At 47.1% G+C, this 19670-nt stretch overlaps 1 protein-coding gene across 1 annotated transcript in view; it reads left to right on the top strand.

Moving 5' to 3' along the window:
• The window catches only part of LOC106033024 (AGBL carboxypeptidase 4), a 924726-nt gene extending 908028 nt beyond the window's left edge, over positions 1-16698 (top strand). The window contains exons 13-14 of the mRNA XM_048062129.2: positions 2413-2509; positions 14281-16698. Coding sequence (XP_047918086.1) covers positions 2413-2509; positions 14281-14404 — 221 coding nt within the window. The 3' untranslated portion in view covers positions 14405-16698. The remainder of the gene's footprint in view (positions 1-2412; positions 2510-14280) is intronic.
• Positions 16699-19670: the final 2972 nt, after the last annotated feature.

The following is a 19670-nucleotide window of genomic DNA, read 5'->3' as shown; positions in this document are numbered from 1 at the left end:
CCTTGTCATTAAAAAGCTTTCCTCAAGATCTAAGTTCAGGCGTAGAACTGGGTTCCTCCAGGTCAGGGCTGAAGCAGAGTTGTAAGGCACCGTGGAGGAGCTCATGTAGCCACTTCCTGAGCTGCACCCACTCTCATCTCAGGGCTTCGTCCCCCAGGACAGCAGGTCAGGCGTTTCCCACCATGTGAACACACGTGATGTAGGGAGACAAAGAAAAGGGCAGCAGGGCCAGTTCTGGCAGAGGAGCCTTCTGAGAGTGGCACCGACAAAATGTCCTAGAGACTTAACTGAGTCCAATTACCACTTTGTGTCTTTAAAGTGCTGAGTAAATGAAAGAAACTACAAGATCAAGCCATGTTAGTCGTCTCAATCCCTTAAATGTTTGACAGCCCTCTCCCCTTCTTTCTGGCTTTCTCAGACGACTTTGAACTCTTAACCTTTGCTGCTGCTTTGAGCTCATAGCTGCAGAAACCAAACTACCCCCAGCCATCCCCAAATTCCTGTAACAATCACAAAACACTTTCAAAGAGATGGTGCCCTCCCTGGAACTGATAAACTTTAAGCTGTCTCAAACTTTCCGAACTTTTGTGCATGTACAGTTATCCACATCTGTTGGTGCTGGCAGGCTGCTGCTCTCTGGGTGCCGCAGCAGCCGAGATGCAGCCGGTGCCGTTGTCACACCCCCTTGTCCCTGTCCATGCAGACATCAGCCACGAACACCAGCTGTTTGGGCTGTGCTGCACCACTGGTCAGAGGAATATAGATGCCTGAAGCACACATGGTATTAGGGTGGCAATTTGTGTACCCAAGTAGACTCTGAAACAGAAGGGACGGATCTGTGAATCCATCCCCAGGCATGGCAATGGAAATTAGAGAAGTGGGACCGGATCCCTGGGGAGAAAATCAGTGTCAGGAGTCATCCTCAACCACTTGATCAGGGCTTGACCACAGCGCCAGCAGAGCTGGTGGATGGCTAATGGTTTTTGGTTGCAGAGCTAGAGCTAGAGACTGAGTCATGTCAGTTCGACCTCCCCTACAAATAAATAAATAAATGATAAAGAGATTTCACAGTGATGCCTGAACCTGATGTCTCATGCTCACTTGTTTTGATGTGTCTAATGTAAGTGGGCGGGTAATAAAAGCTTCATTTAGAAGCTAGCATCTTCACAGGCGCTGCTGGAAGCCCCTGGGATGCTGCACTTCTGGAATTTTCCTCTAATGGAAACATCAGCAGATAACTATTGATGAAACAGAACGTGTACACATGCACGCAAAACAACCCAGCAATGGTTTATTTCCTTGGACTGCTGGCTGTCAGATCCAGAGGCATGTTTAGATTCCCCAGGTTACGTACCCTCCTCAGCTTCTGCATCAACACCCCTGAAATAGCTGTTTGGGGCAGCGTCCTGGTAAAAAATATGTGTCTGTGTAGGCATCAGTTAAAAATAAGCAACTAAGGGAGTCCTCAGCCCCCACAATACAGCTGTGGATAATGGCATCCATTGCATTTCTTCCAGTTGCTCATCACCCTGCAGAGGATAAGCAGGTGCTATTCCGTAACGGGCAGATCTAGCACTGATATTTCACAGAGGAGGTTTGCCCCATAGATATATTGGCTAGCAAATTGTTTTTCAATTCAAACATGGATTATTGAGCTTCTTTTTAGGCAACTGAGTCTTCAGGAGGTTCAGGTGCCTGCAAGGTCTCTGTAGCAGTTTTTACAGGTAGCATCTGTGTAGTGTTGGGTTTGGGTTAACCAAAGCTGAAATCATGGCTAGTGAGGAGGGAAGAGCTCCCAGTGTTACTGCTGACCTCCTTAAGGTAACGTACAGCTCTCCAAGGCATCCTTCCAGTTCAGTGCTAAAAAGACCATTTTAGGTCCTGAATACACCACAACTAAAGATTCTCCTAGGACAGTGTGGGAGGTTTGTGCTCAAGGTGGAGGGCTACAGCTTTAATCCCAGTGTTGAGTTTGTATACTGGTCCATAGCTGGTTCATACCACGACATCGCTGACCTTGTTTCCTAGATACAAGCACAGAAATACTGCCTGTATACAGACATTTTTAGATATTTATTTTCCCTGAACATTGAAATTGGAACGCTCCTTGGTCTTGTCTATTACCTCATGAATGCCACGGGGATCTGCAGCCAGGCATTGGGAGGAAAGGAGATTGTTTCCTCCTGTCTGTGGTTTTATATAACATCTGCCTCTGAAAACAAGAAGCAAGCAAGATGACCCTCACTTTATCTGCTTATGTAAGTCATTTTGCCTGAGGTCTGAGCACTGTGGGATGGCTAATGTAAAACTTGCTCATGCGTCAAATAGCAGTAATTTACCTCTAGACTCTGCTTTTTTATTATTATTATTTTTAATTATTTCCAGAAATGCTCCTTAATTAAAAACTTACAGATATGAAGCTTGGAAGGAACGTGGCCAGGACATTCTTGGACTACTACAGACTGAACTCCTTGGTGGAAAGACCGCTAGCACCTACTCCTAAAACTCGGTAGGTCAAAAAGCAATTTCTCTTGCTTTAGTGGGGCTGCTTTTTTAATACCTTTCATGACTAAACTTCAGTGCTGCTGCATTATGGCTTTATAATAAGCATGCCAGTCTAACTGTGCTTATTTTATTGAAATTCCATTCGGAAATAAAGCATTTATGATCAGGAAAGATACCTGGTTTATGCCTGAAAAAATATTCAGGGGATTTTGGAGATATCAATATCTTTCCTGAATTCTGTCTGCTGTACACCAATCTCACACCAGTATCTTTAATGGACTTACCCTTCATTTATCTCCCAAGAGTGAGAGGAGAATCAGACTTGCTTTATTTTGAAAAGTTTTAATTCTGGAAGTGAAAACTTTTCAGTGCTTCAGAAAATTACTGGCAAGCCTGTACTGAAGGCAGCGCTCTTCACCTCGCCTTGGACCTGCTGCAGCGCTGGCAGCCGGACGGCAGGTTTCCTTCTCCTAGTGTGACCAGGACCCTTTGCCTCAAGTTTCCCCCTCACCATAAATCCTTAATCCAGCTTTACAGCCAGATTAGTGGCTGTTTCTCCAAAAGCAAGTCCTTTTTGGACATGAAGTAAGGCCACCAGTGAGCGATGCACAAAGGTGTGAAGAAAGGGTTTGAAATGCCCAAGCACTGCCCTGCAGTGCTGCTGGTCCTCAGCGTGGTGTCCTTTCAGCGTCTTACCTTGTGTAAGGAGCAGGGGTAATACTACTGAAGTGTTGGCTGAGAACCACCATTATTTGAACAGACAAAGCCTCATAATAGCATGAGGAGAGGAGCAAAGAACCAAAGCTCCTATTTCATGGGAAACACCGTATTCAGAATTTATCTCTGTTCTGAGAACAGAGAAGTTACAACTCCAGTATCAAAATTTCCAGCTAAATGCATTTGGATCAATTGCAATGTTTCACTTGGATTTCAGCTCTTAACAGCATAGCCAGGTATAATTTATACTTTACAATGGAAAATCCAGTTCCAAATGGAATTGTTCCTCTCCACCAAGGAATGCAGATGAGCCTTGAAATTCACTTTCTTCTTTTCCCTTCTTTTTTCCCCTTAAGAAAGCACCTGTGGGAGCAGTTGCTTGTTTACAAAGGAATACTTTCCTACCGGAGATTTTCCATTGATGCCTAAGATGGATGTTACAAATATCAGCCCAGGCCATAAAGATTGCTGGAGTACCCTTTGGCAGCCTTTAAAAATCCTTTCGGTGCAGCCGTTCTGGCAGTTCCTTATATATGCGGTCAGAGCCAGCCTGACTGCATTAGGTGTTTAAATGTCCTACTTTGGGTCCATCTCCCTTTCTCTGTTCATGATCTTGACACAACAGTTTAGGCTGGCTCAAGGAGGATTGTCAGCGCTGCAGCTCTGAATGCTCTTATCTGCAGAGACCTGCAGGGTTAGCAGAGAAAAGCATCCAGCATCTTCCTTTCCTCCGGAAATTGAATGTATCATTTCTTTCAGACTCCCAGGGGCCACAGCCTCCAAGGCTAAAAACCCATGACTATTACTGAACCTAATTACCACCTGACAGCAAAGTGCTTTTCTGTAGCATCATTCAGTTACCTCATCAAAAGGAATGTTTGTTTGCTTTCTTCATTTTAAATTAAAGAACCACTGACAGTGGTAACTGAAGCATTTTAATCTCATCAAATATCCATGTCCATCTCTATAGAGACAGCCACGCCAGCAGGGAAAGATACACATCTATAATCAGGTTGAACAGAGCAAATTTCTCTCCTTCCCCCACCAGAATCTAATGGGGTGAGGGATCTTTTGTTTGGGGAGTGCTACCTCACGGTAAAATCCTAAATACAGTAAATGTTCAGCCCAGAGCCAACAGATGTTTAAGGAATAGATCTTTAAAGATTCATGTTGTTAATTTCCTCATCGCTTTCAAATACCGGCTTTTCCCTGTAAGAGACAAATGCCTTCTATTTGTATCCTGGGTTTTGTCACCTGACATTTGATCAGAGCCTGTATATATATAAAATGTACATCAATGAAATGAAATTTTCCTTTGAAGCTATCGTGTTAACTGCAAACCTGTCCAAAAGAAAATCTTGCAAACTGCTGGGGAAGAGGAGGGAGATGACTGTGGCTTTAAATATGTCTTGGCTGGGCAGTGGCACTAGGAAGGGATTGGAATATGGAAAATGATACTAAATATCTGTGTAATCAGGACTAATTATATGGTATGGTTATTAGCTTGAAACAGGACATGTTGTGCCCACAGTTTATGAAAATATATTAAAACATTACCAGATTCCACATACTCATTGAAAGAAAGCTGCAGAGTTAATAAACGTGTAAAGGACAACTAATTGGCTGCTTTGTCCCAGCCTACTACAGGCAAAACGATTTCTGTTTGAGGGAATTAGTGCAGCCAAAATGTGTTATAACTATAGCCCTGGAAATAACAACAGCCTGAAACGCTTCCAGAGCACATCTGACTGAAGGGTCTTAAAGAAGGAAGTGTGTATGATGGTATCATCACAGAAGGAAACTGAGGCATAGAAAGCAAGAGATGGTCCTGAAAATTGCCGGAAATATTTCTAGTGCTCAGATTCAGGCACCTTTTCATAAAGTTTAGGCCTCTCAGAATGTCTGACAACAGCCACCCTTAGATGGCTGATAACATCCTTAGGGCTTAGATAACACGGGCATTGTATTGGGAACTGAATTAGGATCACCTGGAGCAAGAGACAAGAACTGATGCAGCAGCTCTGGTTACAGGCCCCAGACTGAGGCTGGGACTAGAGCACCCTGTGCTATAGGTATACTTGTGCAGCTTATTCCAAGAGGGAAAGAGGAATAGCTGCATCTGTACAAGGTGCTTATGTGCCTGCAAGTGAATTTGACTGGTCAGATCCACAGTTGGACCTGTGGTTAGACTCCACTAGCCCTTGTCTACAGAAGCCTGTGTGCCAAGTCACCTCTAGACGAGGCCTTCAGTTCCCCAGCGTTGAACTGTTCCCACCATCCTCCCAGGAGTAAGGCTCCACTGCCTTCTGAAGAGACCACTGTGAAAGTTGGTTCAGGGCTGGTGCCCTCAAGTAAGTATTTGCTGAGCCTGCTGGGGCAGCAGGGGGGTTGTGCTTTGTCTCTGAATAGCTGGTGCTAGAAATGAAGCTTGAACCCATTGTTGTGGTGGTCTCTAAAGGACTGGGGTGAGCCTGTGTGCACCCAGCTCTGCAGCTGGGAAACCCGTCCCCTCCCAACATGTCCTCACCAGCATGGGGAGGTGTTCGCAGCTGCTGGCCACGGCCTACCTTAGGGGTTTCTGCTCCCCCTGTAGCCAAGGGAGGATCTGGGCAAGCCTCAAGCCCCCAGGTAGCTCAGAGCCCTGGGGAGACTTCTGGACTCTACACTGACTCCGTAGAGAGCCAAACACAAAAGTGAAATGCTTAAAGGGCATTTTATCACCAACTACTTCTCAGACAATCTTTTCTGTCTGTTCCACCCCCACCTTGCCCACAGCTATCTTCCCATGCGACCTCCCTCCCACCGCAGTCCATCCAGTCTCTTCCAGGACTCTTCTTGCTGAGTTTCCTCCAGCCTTACCTCAGCTTCCCCAGGAGCCTAATGGCCACACAGGTTTTCCCACAGCGTGCAAGACCCTGTGATCCTAAACGAATGCCCAATTGAGGAAGATAAGGTCCATTGTTATCAGCATGCTAAGCCATTATTTTCCTGAAGGTGATGTGTCTGCTGCAAGATAGGAAAGCATCGATGACTCAGCTAGGAAGGGCAGAAAGGTTAGTATATTTTCATGTGTGAGCTAATGAATTAAAAGCCTTGCTGAAAATGCTGAACATTTTCTAGACTGATAAGCCTGCAGAGAGGCTCAGGAAAGTCCACCCAGTGCACAAAGACACCTCCCCAAGGTTGGGTTAAGTGGGCACAGAGCAGGAGAGCACAATACAGACAGGGGCTGTCAGGTGGCAATGAAGGTCCATGCCCTTCCTCTCCTCGTGTTATCGTGCTTTTTTATGCTGCTCAGTGGCCAGCAAATTCTGCTCCCTCTGCACTCACTGGGAAGCATCTGACTGGGACTCCCTTTGATGCCGTCAGTGGCACAGGCAGCTCTTTCTCTTGCTGAGTCCATCCTGCACACACCTGTCTACTTGTGCCAAGGTAAAGGTTAACATTGCTTGGCTTGAAAGCAAAAAAAATGTCCTCCACTGTAGTCTGGTAAAAGACAAAAAAAAAAAAAAAATTGTATGAGATGAAGAGAAAGCAGAGTACAGCTGCTAAAGTAGGAAAACAGAAATTTTGCAATGCAAAAATTTGCAAATGCAAGTCACCTCGCACACTGCCTGAAGCCTTTGCCCACACCAGCGTCGCTCTGTTCTTTCGTTCCTGGCTCATTGACTGTGCAGCAGAGCCGTGCTCCAGCGCAGCGTCAGCAGAGTTCCTCTTGCCTTTCTAACCAACAACCTTTTTTTTTTTTTTTTTTTTATTCCCCTGAAAGCTGCCCATGTTTCTGGTTTTCTGGGCAACTGGAGTCCAAATTATAGAAACGTTGAGTGCTTACAGCTCTGACTGAGGTTACGGGAGCTGGGCTTTGAACAGACATCATGTCAGTACCCTAAAAAACCTCACCTCACCAGTGGAATATTCTGCAACTCATTTCTGCACTGGGTTTTCCTTTAGGGGTGTAGGAAAAGAAATGCCTTCCTACATGGGAAACTTTCAGTTGCTGCACTGATATATGTGTAAGAAAAGTCCAGGAGAAGATGAATAATTCTAAGAGCAGGCATTTGATGGCATGCAGCAAATAATGCCTGGGGCAGCACACTGAACAAAAAAAGGACAGAACAAAATATTGACCGGCCCTTCACTAATTGCTGCCTGTCTGTCGTGCCCTGAATGAAGCAGCAGTCTTGTTGAGGAAAAAGTAGGCTGTGATGAGGTAATTAAAGACTGCATCAGAAGGCATATCCACCAGGAGGTTGAATTAAAATTGCTCTGACAGCCTTTATTCTGGCAATTCCTCCTCTTGCTGCTTGACTTTGCAGCCTTAATGATGATGTATGAGTTCACAGCTGCGTACCCACCTGGACGGAGAGGCCCACAGGGCTGGCCCGTCATCCTCGGAGGCGATGGGAACCATCATCTGCATCACGTCGGGTGGAGATGGGGAATGTCTTCCCGTGGACAAGCACAGTCTGACAAGGAGGTGCTTCTGCTGGGATAACTCAGTCTTTCATATTTTGAGCCCTATCTGATCAAAGGAGATGTTTCCAGGGGTTGTGTGGTCTTGCAGGCTCAGGCTGATGGCATCCCAGGGATTTGCTGCTTTGTGGCACATGCTGCGTGGGGGTCCTTCTGTCCCACTGGGTCTGGGATGTTCTTCCCAGTCTCCCTCTTGCTGTCTTTCAGAAAAAAAATCCTCTCTATGCTTTAAAGATATGCCTTGAGGATTTTTGAGGTTTTACCAGCATCTGTCGGTGCTTTCTTTGACCTGGCCATGTCTGAGATGAGAGCTGCGAGTGAAGCCACCTGCCTGCTTTATGTAGATGGCTGCTTCTTGTCATTCTCTGGGGACTCTGTTTGCTGTCATCCCCAGCTCACTTCCTCCAAACTTAAACTGCTGGTTTGTCATCTTTTCCCCCAACATTTTGAGTGAGAAAGCAGTCTTAGCATTAGCAGGTCTGGCCATTTCTCTTGCCCACAGAGGATGCACACAGGCTCTTCACCTCCCTGGGCTACTTGTAACATCAGCACTTCACCCTGCTACAGCCTGAGGGTGTACGCTACTGGCAGCGCCTCTGGAATTGTGCAGGCACAGCAAAGTAAATGGTTTATTACCCTTCCTCCAGTGCTGTTCCAGAGGAAGATCAGCAAAACCACTTATAATTTGTAAAGAAAGGAGGAAATGAAGTGAGGGTAGGAAAAAAAGTCAGCTGAAAAACCCTCCATCACCAGCCTGGCTCCAAGGGAGGATTGCAACCTGTCTTGGGGATTTTACCAGTTCATGGCCAATGGGTGCCCTATAGCTGTGTCCCTTTTGTAGGGAGAAGTAGACAAGTGGCAGCAGACTGAATTTAAGAGCCTTCCCTGTGTCACTGGCAGGGCTGTTTGGGCCTGCAATGTTGCACGATCCTACCAGCTAGCACAGAAACGCTGCCAAAGCCTGCAGACTGTCTTACCTGGCTCTCTTCATGTTCAAACAGTGCAAATCTCATATGAGTGTCTAAAAAAAAAGCCCTACTTTTTTATCCTCCCACATTGGCTGGTGCACCTTTGCAAGGAAAGGAAAAAAAAAAAAAAAGGCAAAGAAAAAAAAAAGCAAATAAATCTGCTGAGGAGTCAAACAGCTTCAATCTGATTTCCAGGGCTGTAAATGGCATTAGTAATGGGAACACTACTATGGTTTAAAGGCAAATTATATGTTTTGCCTCAAAAATTAATTTTTGTTTTTTCCCCCTTCTCTATTGGTAATTATAATCTGTCAGCTCACTCCCACGCACGTCTGCACGTTTTATGCAACTCTTGATACTTGTGGCTGTCGTTACAGAAAGCCTTTCAGGTTTTAAACTGTGACACGTTTGCGTGGGTTCAATGAAAAGGATCCATTTGCAGAGTTTGGGGAGATTTGCAGCGCTTGGCCGGCTTCCAGCAGAGGGCTCACCAAAACACCCCATTACAACAATTACCTTGTCAAGCGCTTAGGGACCGGAGCGCTGGCTGGAAGGATTTTGCCCTGGATTTAAGCACACGCAGTCTAAAGCACATGCAAACAGCCAAATACACCTCAGGCTTGGTCCTGCTTTCAGACCATCCCTGAACAAAGGATGTGTAAAAACACACAGCTTCAAGGCTGGCCTGGGGAGCCAGCATGCCTGCCTAGCAGGGGAATATAATCTGCATTACTGCATGAGGTAGACTGGGTCCGTGTTAACAATCCCTTTCAAAATGAAGGTGCTGTCAGCTTGTTTAATTTAATTTTCTCTACCTTAATTTACTTTTGGAAATGAGCTAAATGAATGAATTGAATTATGGCTACTTTAACTCTGGAGGAGCATATCCACATAGGAGCTTACTGTGGTTTCACTAATCAGCTTTACGTTTACACCCTAAATGTATTTGGATTAGCTCTCCTGGGTATCCTCACATAGATATGCCTAGACGTACCCACCTGCTTTTCTCTTCCTTCCTTGGGCTTGCAGCTCTGAGGAAGCCAGGGCTCAGTATGCAGATTTACAGCATCTGTGTTACTTCAAGCCTCACCCGTGTGGACTCTCCCTGTTTCCAAAGAGCAGGACAGCGCACTCCACTTTGAAAGCATGGAGAGCTGCGATGTGTTGGATGGGTTACTTGGGTAATGTCTGGTGTACGTAGCATGTTAATCCCAATATCATATTTTTAATTTGAACTCAAGAGATGGTCATTTTCTGCTAGTATCTCATCAGGTGAATGCAATGCATTATTCCCCTTAGAAAATAGGAGGATGGGGGACAAGAAGAAACCTTTTCTCATCCTCTTTGCAGCTTTCTGCTCCAGGGTCAGTACAGATACACAGCTATGGCTGGGTCTGAGCCATGCACATTGCTTTTAATTGTGGTTACTTCTCCTTCCCTTGCGCGAAAATGTGGTCCCAGTTACAGGCGAATCATTCCTGCCTCCATGCGGTCTCTCCTCTAGAAGCAGGTGTGCCTCGCTGCGGTGAGCTGGGGAGAGAGGGCAGGAGCAGAGGGATGGATGACAAGTAGCAGGATCCCCTCAGTGGCAGAGGGAGAGACACCTGCGAACTCCCCTGAGGAGCAGGCTCTAGTATGATGCCTTCTCTATAAGCAGCGTGGAACAATCCCTGCATTCGGAAAGGTACGGCCCCAGGCTATGGACCCGGTGTGATTGCCGGGTAGCCCTGGGATTCTCCATGCACCAACCTAGTGGGCTTTGCGTGGCCCAGAAATCATGATCTGCAGTAGGAGGTGGGTGGCCATCTGGCAAATGTGAATCTGTGCTCGCTTTCTGGAAATAGGCACTGGTGACTGCTCAAAGAAAAAAAAAAAAATCAAGCCTGTGGTAATGGCTGAGGATTTCTGACCTTTGCTCTAACATTGTAAATTTGTTTTTATAGCTTCTAATTGGCCTTGCTTTGGAGCACGCACATTATCTAACTGCCAGGGCACTGGCTGTCATTATCTGCTGGGCTATTTGATTTGTGTTTTTTACGTTTGAAACTTGTCAGACAATCCCAGAAAATACTGCGCTCTCCTTGCAGTGTCAAATAGGGGCCCGGTTAATTGTGCATCCCTGAGAGCGAAGCGTTTGAAGTAATCAGGCATTGATTGTTTAGCTGAAATGGCTGCCCATCTGCAACGGAACCGCCGCTCCTCCGGATGGAGGGGAACGTGTAAAAATTAGATCAGCAGATACATGACAGCAACCAGATTTCTTGGTTTCAGGGATCAGAGGTTAGCCATTTTCCAGCCCTGATGATTCATTTTTGATCCCACTCACGTGGCTCGAATAACCTCGTTTTCTCCTCCCTTTGCAGTTTAAACAGAGTCCTCTTCTGTGTTGGCCCTCTTCAATATGCTAGCTTCTAAGTCCCTAATTAAAATCTGTCATTCCCCACCTCAACATGCTTTGCCAGGTGGGAACTGAAGTCAAGAAACGCGTGTGTGAAAGAGCTCAAAATGCCACGAGGGCACAAGTGTGCTTGGGGGCTGTGAGAGTCCTCACCTCCTCCAGGGCAGTGGCTTTGTAAACCTCAGCTCATCTAAAACGTCAGCCTGGTTTGTCAGTCTGCTGATTCATTGTAAAACCTATAAGGTTTAAGTTTTCCTGGCAATTAAAAATACTGATAAAATTGTTTTAGAGGTGAACGTGGAAAGAGTATTTGATGTAAGCATATATAGGGCTCGTCTTCCTGCATATGGGCTGAGAGAGCTAAAGCAAGCAACATCCCCATTTTGCAGAATGTGGAAATAAAAGCATCACTGGAAACACCAACATGCCAGGCCCCAATACGAGCTATGCTTCTGCTGTATTTAGATAGAAGCAATTTTGCTGTTGAAATCAGAGGTTGGCATTTTTTCCTGTGGGTTCAGTAACTCAAAATTATGTTGAGATCAAGCACGTAGTGGGTTTTTTTTTAGCGGTAAAGGTGAATGTATTCAGATTATTCAAGTGGTGATTTTTTGGATGTACAATTAGTTGACTGTGAGATGTGGTATAAATTTGGTATTGTAATTGCTATGCCTCTGAGATTTCAATTTGCAAAACAGTTTGCGTGGCTGCAAGATTAACTGTTGTATGTGCGATGAGCTCGCAGCAGAGCTGCGATCTGATCATGACTGTCTGTCAATTGGCTGTACACCCAAAAATCACTGCCACGAGAACCTGGTGTGAACAGAGTGCTTGATACTCATGATGCTTCCGTTCAATGAATACTTGGATAGCTGCTAAAAAAGGACAGTGTCTAAAAATCCCACCTGTAAGTGCCGCTGGTTAACTAAGGTTTCCTTTTTTGGTGTTACCTAGCTGATGAAAAAGGAGGTCTAAGACCTATTTTTCTCCTCTTTACATGTTTCTTGTTATACTGCTTCCTTCCCCTGTAGAGGGGAGACGGGTCGGGCTGCCTTTCTGGGAAGGAGGTTCAGCAGTGATGCTCTCCTGCCCTGGCAGATCGGAAGCAGGGAAATCAGTGCCTCCATAGGGGCACTGCCTGGCCAGTTTTGCTCCTCCACTGGGCACGGGCATGCTGTCAGCAGTGACAGGGGCAGCCCCAGGGCAGCGGATGGGCTGACTGACGTGCCTCCCTGTGTTCTGCAGGATTCTGTGTTTGGTCCACAGCTGCTGCCGCGTTTGGGTCTCCAGCGTCGTCTAGGAACTTGTCAATGTAATTATACACAGCACCAGAGAAAGCGCTCGTTCTCACTTCTGTGTGCCTCTCAGGTCTCCCTCCCAGGGTCCTAATTTATTTACTTTTGTCTCAGTGTTTATCTCTTCAAAATACCACTGTGCCATAGGTTGGTGATCGAGCTGTGGAGATGCAGCAGATGCTGGAATGGTGGCAGCTGTGATGGCAGCGGGGGGGGGGGAGGGCTGGTGGAGCGAAGCCCCCTTAGCCCTGTGCTCCACCGGCACCTACATTATTACAATTCGTTTCAAAAGTTTTTTTAAACCTCTTACTGCAAAAAAAAGCAGGAACACTGACAAACACGTCTGCATGGGGGGAAGGAAGGCGGCAATGTGTCGCGGCGGCAGGAAGGCTCAGAGGCACCCAGTTCCCTGGGGTGATTTGGGGTGGAGGGATCGGGGAACCTGGTTTCCATCTCAGCTCTTTTCACTGAAACATTTCTGCTTCCGTGAGGTTTTGTACAGCACCGAGCACCAGCTGGGTTGGGGGCTTCAGCTGCTGCGGCAGGCTCAGATAACTGAGGTTAGGAGGGAGCAGAGCGAGTGCACAGAGAATAGGTCGTGCACAGGCAGAGGGTGCTCTCTGCTTGCCTCCTGCCATAGCAGTGGGGGTGAATGAACAAAACCGGCAGGGCTGGGGGCTGCTGGCAGGGCCAGGAGCTGCTCCTCGTCTCCTGCACCCAGCTCAGAGGCACCTTTGCAGCTCCGGTGTGACCTGACGGTGCTGCAAGGCAAAGGGCCTTAGCAGCTAGATGGATAGACAGACAGACAGACAGGCTGAGGCTGCCCAGTTGTCTGTGCCTGTCATTGCTGTGAAACACAACTGGCAGGAGCCGGAGGGTGGCGAGAGCGCTGGGATGTGATACGGAGGATTTTAATTAAGGCCTTTAAGCAATGAGGCTATGTAAGTAAACAGAATAGCAATGCTACAGAATTAATGGATAATAAAGGCTAGAGATTTCCTTAAAGTAGCAAACATCCAGCACGCACGCTGTAAACACGCCCCAGCAGCATTTTGTCTGGGAAACCCGCTGTGATCGTTCTAGGAGCCAAAGCCGCACGGAGAAGGTGACAAGCTGTGGGAAGCCACGGAGCTGCGCCGAGCTCAGTCCTTAGCCCCAGAACTCCTGGGGCAGCTCCACAAGAGTATTCTGTATTTCGTGTAACTCTGCTCCTCAGAGGTCAGCAGTTAACTCCCACTGCTCTGCTCGGACAGCAGCCCACCAGGTGCTGGAAGTGCCAGGCCCCAAACAACAGCGACAGCTCCAGTTCTCAGTTACCATTAGATATTTGGATTTAATGGGCATGGTGAAACAGCCGGGCTCTTTGAGCACACTGGTTTGGATGCCAGCGCATTGGCATCGCGTGTGGTACGATGGGTGCTCCCCGGACCCATGGCAGGAGTCTGGGGACTGCCGTGGGCTGTGAGCTGCTCTGGCAGCGGGGGCAATGCAGAGGTGAGCACACCTGGGAACCCAGCTGTCCTGTAAACAGTCTCTGCCCCAGGAGGAAGTACTCACAGTGATACGAGGGGTGTTACTGGGGAGAAATGAAGTGAAATGCTTCGGGAGCGTGGGGGCTGTAGTGTGCCGTAGGTGCATTAGCACAAAGGGAAGCAGTGGGGCCCATCTATTGGAGAGCTCAGAGCTGGTGCAAAGCCCTTGAAGTCTCCTGGAAGGACTAACCCTCCTCTGGCCAAAGCAGTGTGGGCCCAGCTGGTTTTTAACCACCTCCAATTTCTCTCGAGTTGCCAAAGCCTTCCTTGCAGACGCACTTCCCTGTGAGATTTACACATGGTGGCTCCTCGGAGCTCAGCCCATGCGCGGCTAAACTGCCGCGGGAGCAGCACAGCATTTCACAACATCTCTCTTTCTCTTCCTTTGGCAGGAAAGAAAAGGAGCCACTTTTTAAAGGCACTACCCCGCAGGGTCAAGGGACCAGCCATGCCGGCAGCAAGCTGGAGAAGAGGAGCCAGACGCACCCAAAGGACCAGTCTCTCTCCACACAATGAGAGGGGAGAAGAAGAAAGAGAGGAGAGGAGAAGAAGGCTGGTCTGTGGGGCGAGGAGGAGTGCAGCTGGGGCTGGAACTGCTGATGTTTCTCTTTTTTTTTCCCAGATAAGTATTTCTAAGATAACAAATAGTCCAAGGGGGAAAGAGGGAGAGGGAAATTAGCTAGAAATTTTACCATTGATTCTTTTTTATTTATAGATGGTAAATCAATTTCAGACTTTTTTTTTTTTTCCCCTCATCTCTGGGAAAATAAAGAGTGACCCAATAGATTTAGAGAAATCATTTGCAGCGGCTGAAAAGCTATTTGTTACAATGAGAAAGCCTCCCCTTCCTCCACCAGCTTCTCTCGCTCTCTTTAAAGGGGTAATCCATACGATGAGCAAATGAGGGAGTCCTGGCTCCCCTGCTGCCCCGTGTGATGTCTCCTCTTTTAGTGTCAGGCTCAGAAGCTTTTATGCCAATTGCATGCAGTAGCCCAGTTAGCTTGCATTAAGAGAGCCTGATAAATAGCTTCTGGGAGTCAGGCAGGCGCTCCTCAGTGTGCCGTTTATCATCCGCTGCATGGTTAGGTTTTTTGCTCTTCTATCAGATCATTTGAGGAAAGTGGTCATGTGAGAAATGTTCCTGATGTCACCTGTCAGGCTGCAGGCATGAAACTCACTGCAAGACCTGTCTAACAGGCACAATCCATGGTCCTCCAGCAATAACTGGTTGGGGTCTAGAAAGACTGGACTTCCCAAAAGATTTATGACAGAGGCAGTGTCAGCTAGGGGTAGTGCTGAAAGGGATGAACCAGTGATGTTGTGCCACTGTTGTAAATCTCAGGTGGAACGTCACTATCATCCATTGCATGGAGAGCAAGTGCAATGTCTGCTTGAAGCCACTGTCATCAGGCAGTCTTGTCTCCTGTCTTGTGTGACACACTGGAAACATTTGCCAGTGATGTGGATTTGAAGTGCAATGCCAGTGGTTCTTAGACTGGAGAGTAAAAGAGGGTGACTGGGAAGGGGTTTGGAAGTACCTCTCGGGATTGAGAAGGGAGAGTGGACTTAGAAATGCTGGTTTGGAGGAGAGAAGATGCTGAGACCGAATGGACAGGAAGGGAAAGGATGAGCCAGGCTGGGGTTGAAGAGGGATGTGTGAAACAAGACTGAATGAGCTCCCCTTTTTGTGGAGTGGCCTTGAAGAAGTAGCAGTCCCAGACATTCCTTTAGCTATTGAAAGACCAGGGTTGGTTGCTCCTCTTCTCTTCCGCGGGGCTTAAGCTTTATGATCTAGGAGCAGGGGCAGACTCAGCTGGGCCCTCATCTTACAGATGTTACAAAGAACTGCCTGAAAGCAGCCTGGGTTGCATACATGCAGCCAGGAAGCCAATGTCACGATGCATGGAAGGGAGCTCAGTATAAGGTCCTTGGGGGTCCTTCCCATACAAGTAAAAACAAAGCAAGCAGGGTCAAGGCTGAGGTCTGCCTTCTGTGTCTCAGGACCTCACGCCTACTTCTGTAGCCCTATTGCACCCCCAGACAGCCCTCCTGGGAGCCACTGGCACATGCTTTCCACCCAAATAGCGTGACTGCAGTCAGAAGGAGTGGGCAGGTATAATTCAGGACAAAAAATTAGGCTTTGCATGCCTCTGAAAAAGGGCAAGCTACTCAGGATCTGACAAAACTTGAGGTGATTGTGTCTGGGCATTTGCCAGCTGTTTGCTGGGCTTTCATTAGTTAGTTTCTCTCTGATAAGGGGAATTTGGCTGAAAACAAGCAAGAGACATCTGACTGAAAGGAGAATGATTTTAAACACCAAACAAACCTGATATTGTCAGTCTTTCAAGGTGAGGGGGTTAAACTGTGAGCATTTTTAGGGAGAGTAAAATGCCCTCATGTGATGAATTCCAAGGCATCCAAAAGGCGCAGTGCTGGCTTTCCGTCTCCAAGAGCAGAGTAATGAATAGCAGTGACAGTGCGATAATTAAAATGACCTCTTGGAGATATGGATTAGAAGGTATGCAGAGGGGGGATAAGTTCTCCTTTGAATTAATCTAGTGTTAATTTATGACTATCGTTGTGTTTTATAGGTTTCGAGGGGAAGATTTTCAAAGTTGGTTTACTGGGGGAGAAATGTTCCTTTTGTGTATTCATTGGGAAAACATTTGCAGAATTCTTTATTATTTATTTTTGAATGGTTCTATATATACATATGCATATATATAACAAGAGAATTTCAGGTATTTGCTTAGCTACTAAAGGATTTACTCTAGAATTATGAATAAAGTAATAAAAGCAGCTGTGGAATGTGTGTGTTGTTTCACTTTCATTTCTTCTTCCCCAGTAGTCCCCAGAGTCACTTTGAAACCAAGAAGAGGACAAGCTGGTTCTGAGAAGCCCCTGGGCAGCCCTGCTATCAGGTGTCAGAGATTCCTGCCACCTGACTTGTCAGCCTTTTACGTTTAGATTTAATAACTGGATTTTCCTGAAATCGCTGTCTCTGCTTCTTAATTGTCTCCTGTCACCCATATCTGCTCCAGAGCCTGCAATTTTCAACTTTTAGTAGAGACCTAATGCAGAATCCTCATCTCTACCAGAGATGTTTCCTTTCTGCAGAGAGATCCCAAGCTTCTAGTCGGATAGAAAGGACAGATTGGAGACAGTTACCCATATGGGAAATGATGACATCCCATTTGTCAACTCCCATGTTGGTAACCTTCTTCCCATCCTCTCCACCTGCCTAGCAATACCATAACATCCAGACATAAGGTTATCTGCCAAGAGCATCTGCCTTGCTCGTCAGCCGGGCAGCGTGCCCGTTCTGGAGCCCACCCTCCCCATCCTTGTTCCAGCACGTTGTGTTCAAAGTCTTTGCTCTCGCATTTCACTCCTGTCTCAGTTTGTCTCCCACACCTTCTGGTCCACTAGCAGCACCAGCTGCCCAACCCATCTTTCCACCCCGACATCCCTACTGTGTCCCCTCTGAACCCTACAAAGTGAATCTATAGAGTTTTCGCCAGAGACTCACCTCTGCTTTTGTGGTTCACCAGTAAAGCATGCTTCTTGAAAGCTCTCCCTGACCAGCTGGGGACGGGAGCCTTCACTGTTGGCTCACGTGATGAGGGTTTGCACATCCGTGGGGCAGAGCGTGTGATCTGCACACACCGTTTCACCAATGCTTGGGGAGACGATCATGGGAGGTGAAAGTATGAAGCATTCAGCGCCCAGTCTCTAGTTAGGTTTCCCCCACGTGAGCACTGAGGTCCTTTACCTCCATCTGAGCAGACAGATCCCACTTCAGAGCCTACTTCTAGCCTGCCAGCTGGTGTGGTTGGAGCCTCGTCTTCCCGGACAAGAAGATCTGTGTCTCAGACGTAAGTAATGCACGTTGTACACTCAACAAGTAATTCTTTCCTAGTCTCTCTTGTCAAGTTCAAGGTAAAGCAATATCAGGGATTTTCAAAGTTTCAGAAACCAATACAAGGCCAAAATTGGGTGTCTGACTTGTCAGAAATGAATTTACTTTCCAGAACAAATGCATGTGTTTATCTGAGCCCATATGCTGGGCTCTTCTTGTAGAGCCCACACCAGAGCCCCGTTGCGCTGCCCTGCCTCTCCCGCTCTCTGCCTGGGGAGTTGGAGGGCCCTCCCTTGGAGGAGTAACAATGAGTTTACTTTACTTTGCGCAGGACCGGGGCATGAATATTAAAATACTGAAATTAACTTGTTTTCTGTGCATTCTGCTCTCCTGACAAGAAAATCCTGCTACAAACCCCTGCACAGGCAGTCTAACTGCATTGAATTGGACCCTCGCTGTGAGGGGATTATATATTCTGATTGGGACTGCGTTTGCAATTATTTTCTCTGCCACGCCAAAGACCTTTACTGCAGAGCTGCAAACCAGTTATAGGAACATGAAATGCTTTGACTTCTTCACTAGGGAAACATTAATCCAATCACAGGTTATGTCCATTACAGACTATGGCAATATTGTATACAGGAATTCCCGGGAGAAGGTTCTACAAAAATTGGAATCTCTCTATAACCATGTTATGAGATTTACTGGTGTGGATAAAATGGGCAGAGTTAAAATTACCAGGCTGGCTATCTCTAAAAGACAGGTGAAGTCTGCTGGCTATCATTGCTTCATAATATTACAAATGGAAAAGCCCTGAAGTAATTGAATAACACATCTGCAGAAAAAAACCTTGTGAACTGCTATAACCTAAAGATAGACTGCAAGGAAACAATGTATGTACAGCACCTGGTTAAAAGGAAAAAGATGCTTTCCTTACCTGGTGCGGGAAGATATCATAAATGTAGATACAGATTCTCTCTCTGGCTCCTGTATTATATGTTTGTGTGCTTTATAAATGTGTGTGTGTCTATCTCCTTTTCACATAAACGAAGTTAAACCAGTTTCCTCTGCAGCCTGAAGCACAGTGCTGGATGGTAATGATTCATAAGCAGAGCTCGCTGTGTCTCCTTTTGTACTGGAGGCTGCTGAAAACATTTGGCGTGGCTGGTGAAGGAGCTGATTTTTGTCCCCTTAAAGTCTCTCTGTCCTCTCGCAGAAAGAGATTTCAAAGAACTTTGCAAGGGTCGATTAAGGTTTTCCCTGTGCTTTAGTACCGGTATGCAGTGGGCCATAGCACCAGGTTAAGAGCAGAGAGCAACTTCACGGGGTCTCTGCAAGGCCGGGGCTACACGGTGCTGGGTACCGATGTAGCTGCTACACTGTGCTCAGATGCAAGTTCTCCATGTAAGAATGAACTTTTCAGAGGGGGAGGATGGCCCACAGCCTGCAGATTTGCTCAATACCTCTGTGCAAACACAACTGGGCCGTCTTCAGGCAAGGAAGAGCCTGGAAGGCTTCCTGCAGCCACAGGCTGCCGTCCCAGCAGAGGTGACCGTCGTCTCAGCTCTTCCCTGGAGGTAAGTGCGCTGTGGCCTGCACGTTTGTGCTGCGTGAGAGGGGATTTCAGCTCAGGCACGATACATCCTTCTGATACATCCTCCTGTGGTTCCGCCTGGGCCTGGAGGAGCCCTTCTCATCACTCATGTTCTTCCCCATCTGGTAGCTCCGAGCAGAGATCCAAGGGTATCCGATGGGAGCTGCACCGCAGCAGTACGGCAGCCAGGGGTTGTCAGAGCTGGTTAATTCAGGGAACTGGGATTTATTCCACATTTCCTGTGCCTCTCCGTGGCAGACTAGCACACTCAGAAGGAAGATAACGCTTTTGAGAGAGCGAGTCTGGAGGGGTTTGAATCCTCCCGTGAC

The sequence above is a fragment of the Anser cygnoides genome, chromosome 8, assembly GCF_040182565.1.
Source record: "Anser cygnoides isolate HZ-2024a breed goose chromosome 8, Taihu_goose_T2T_genome, whole genome shotgun sequence".
Taxonomy (NCBI): Eukaryota; Metazoa; Chordata; class Aves; order Anseriformes; family Anatidae; genus Anser; species Anser cygnoides.
This window is presented reverse-complemented; position numbering and strand designations above follow the sequence as displayed.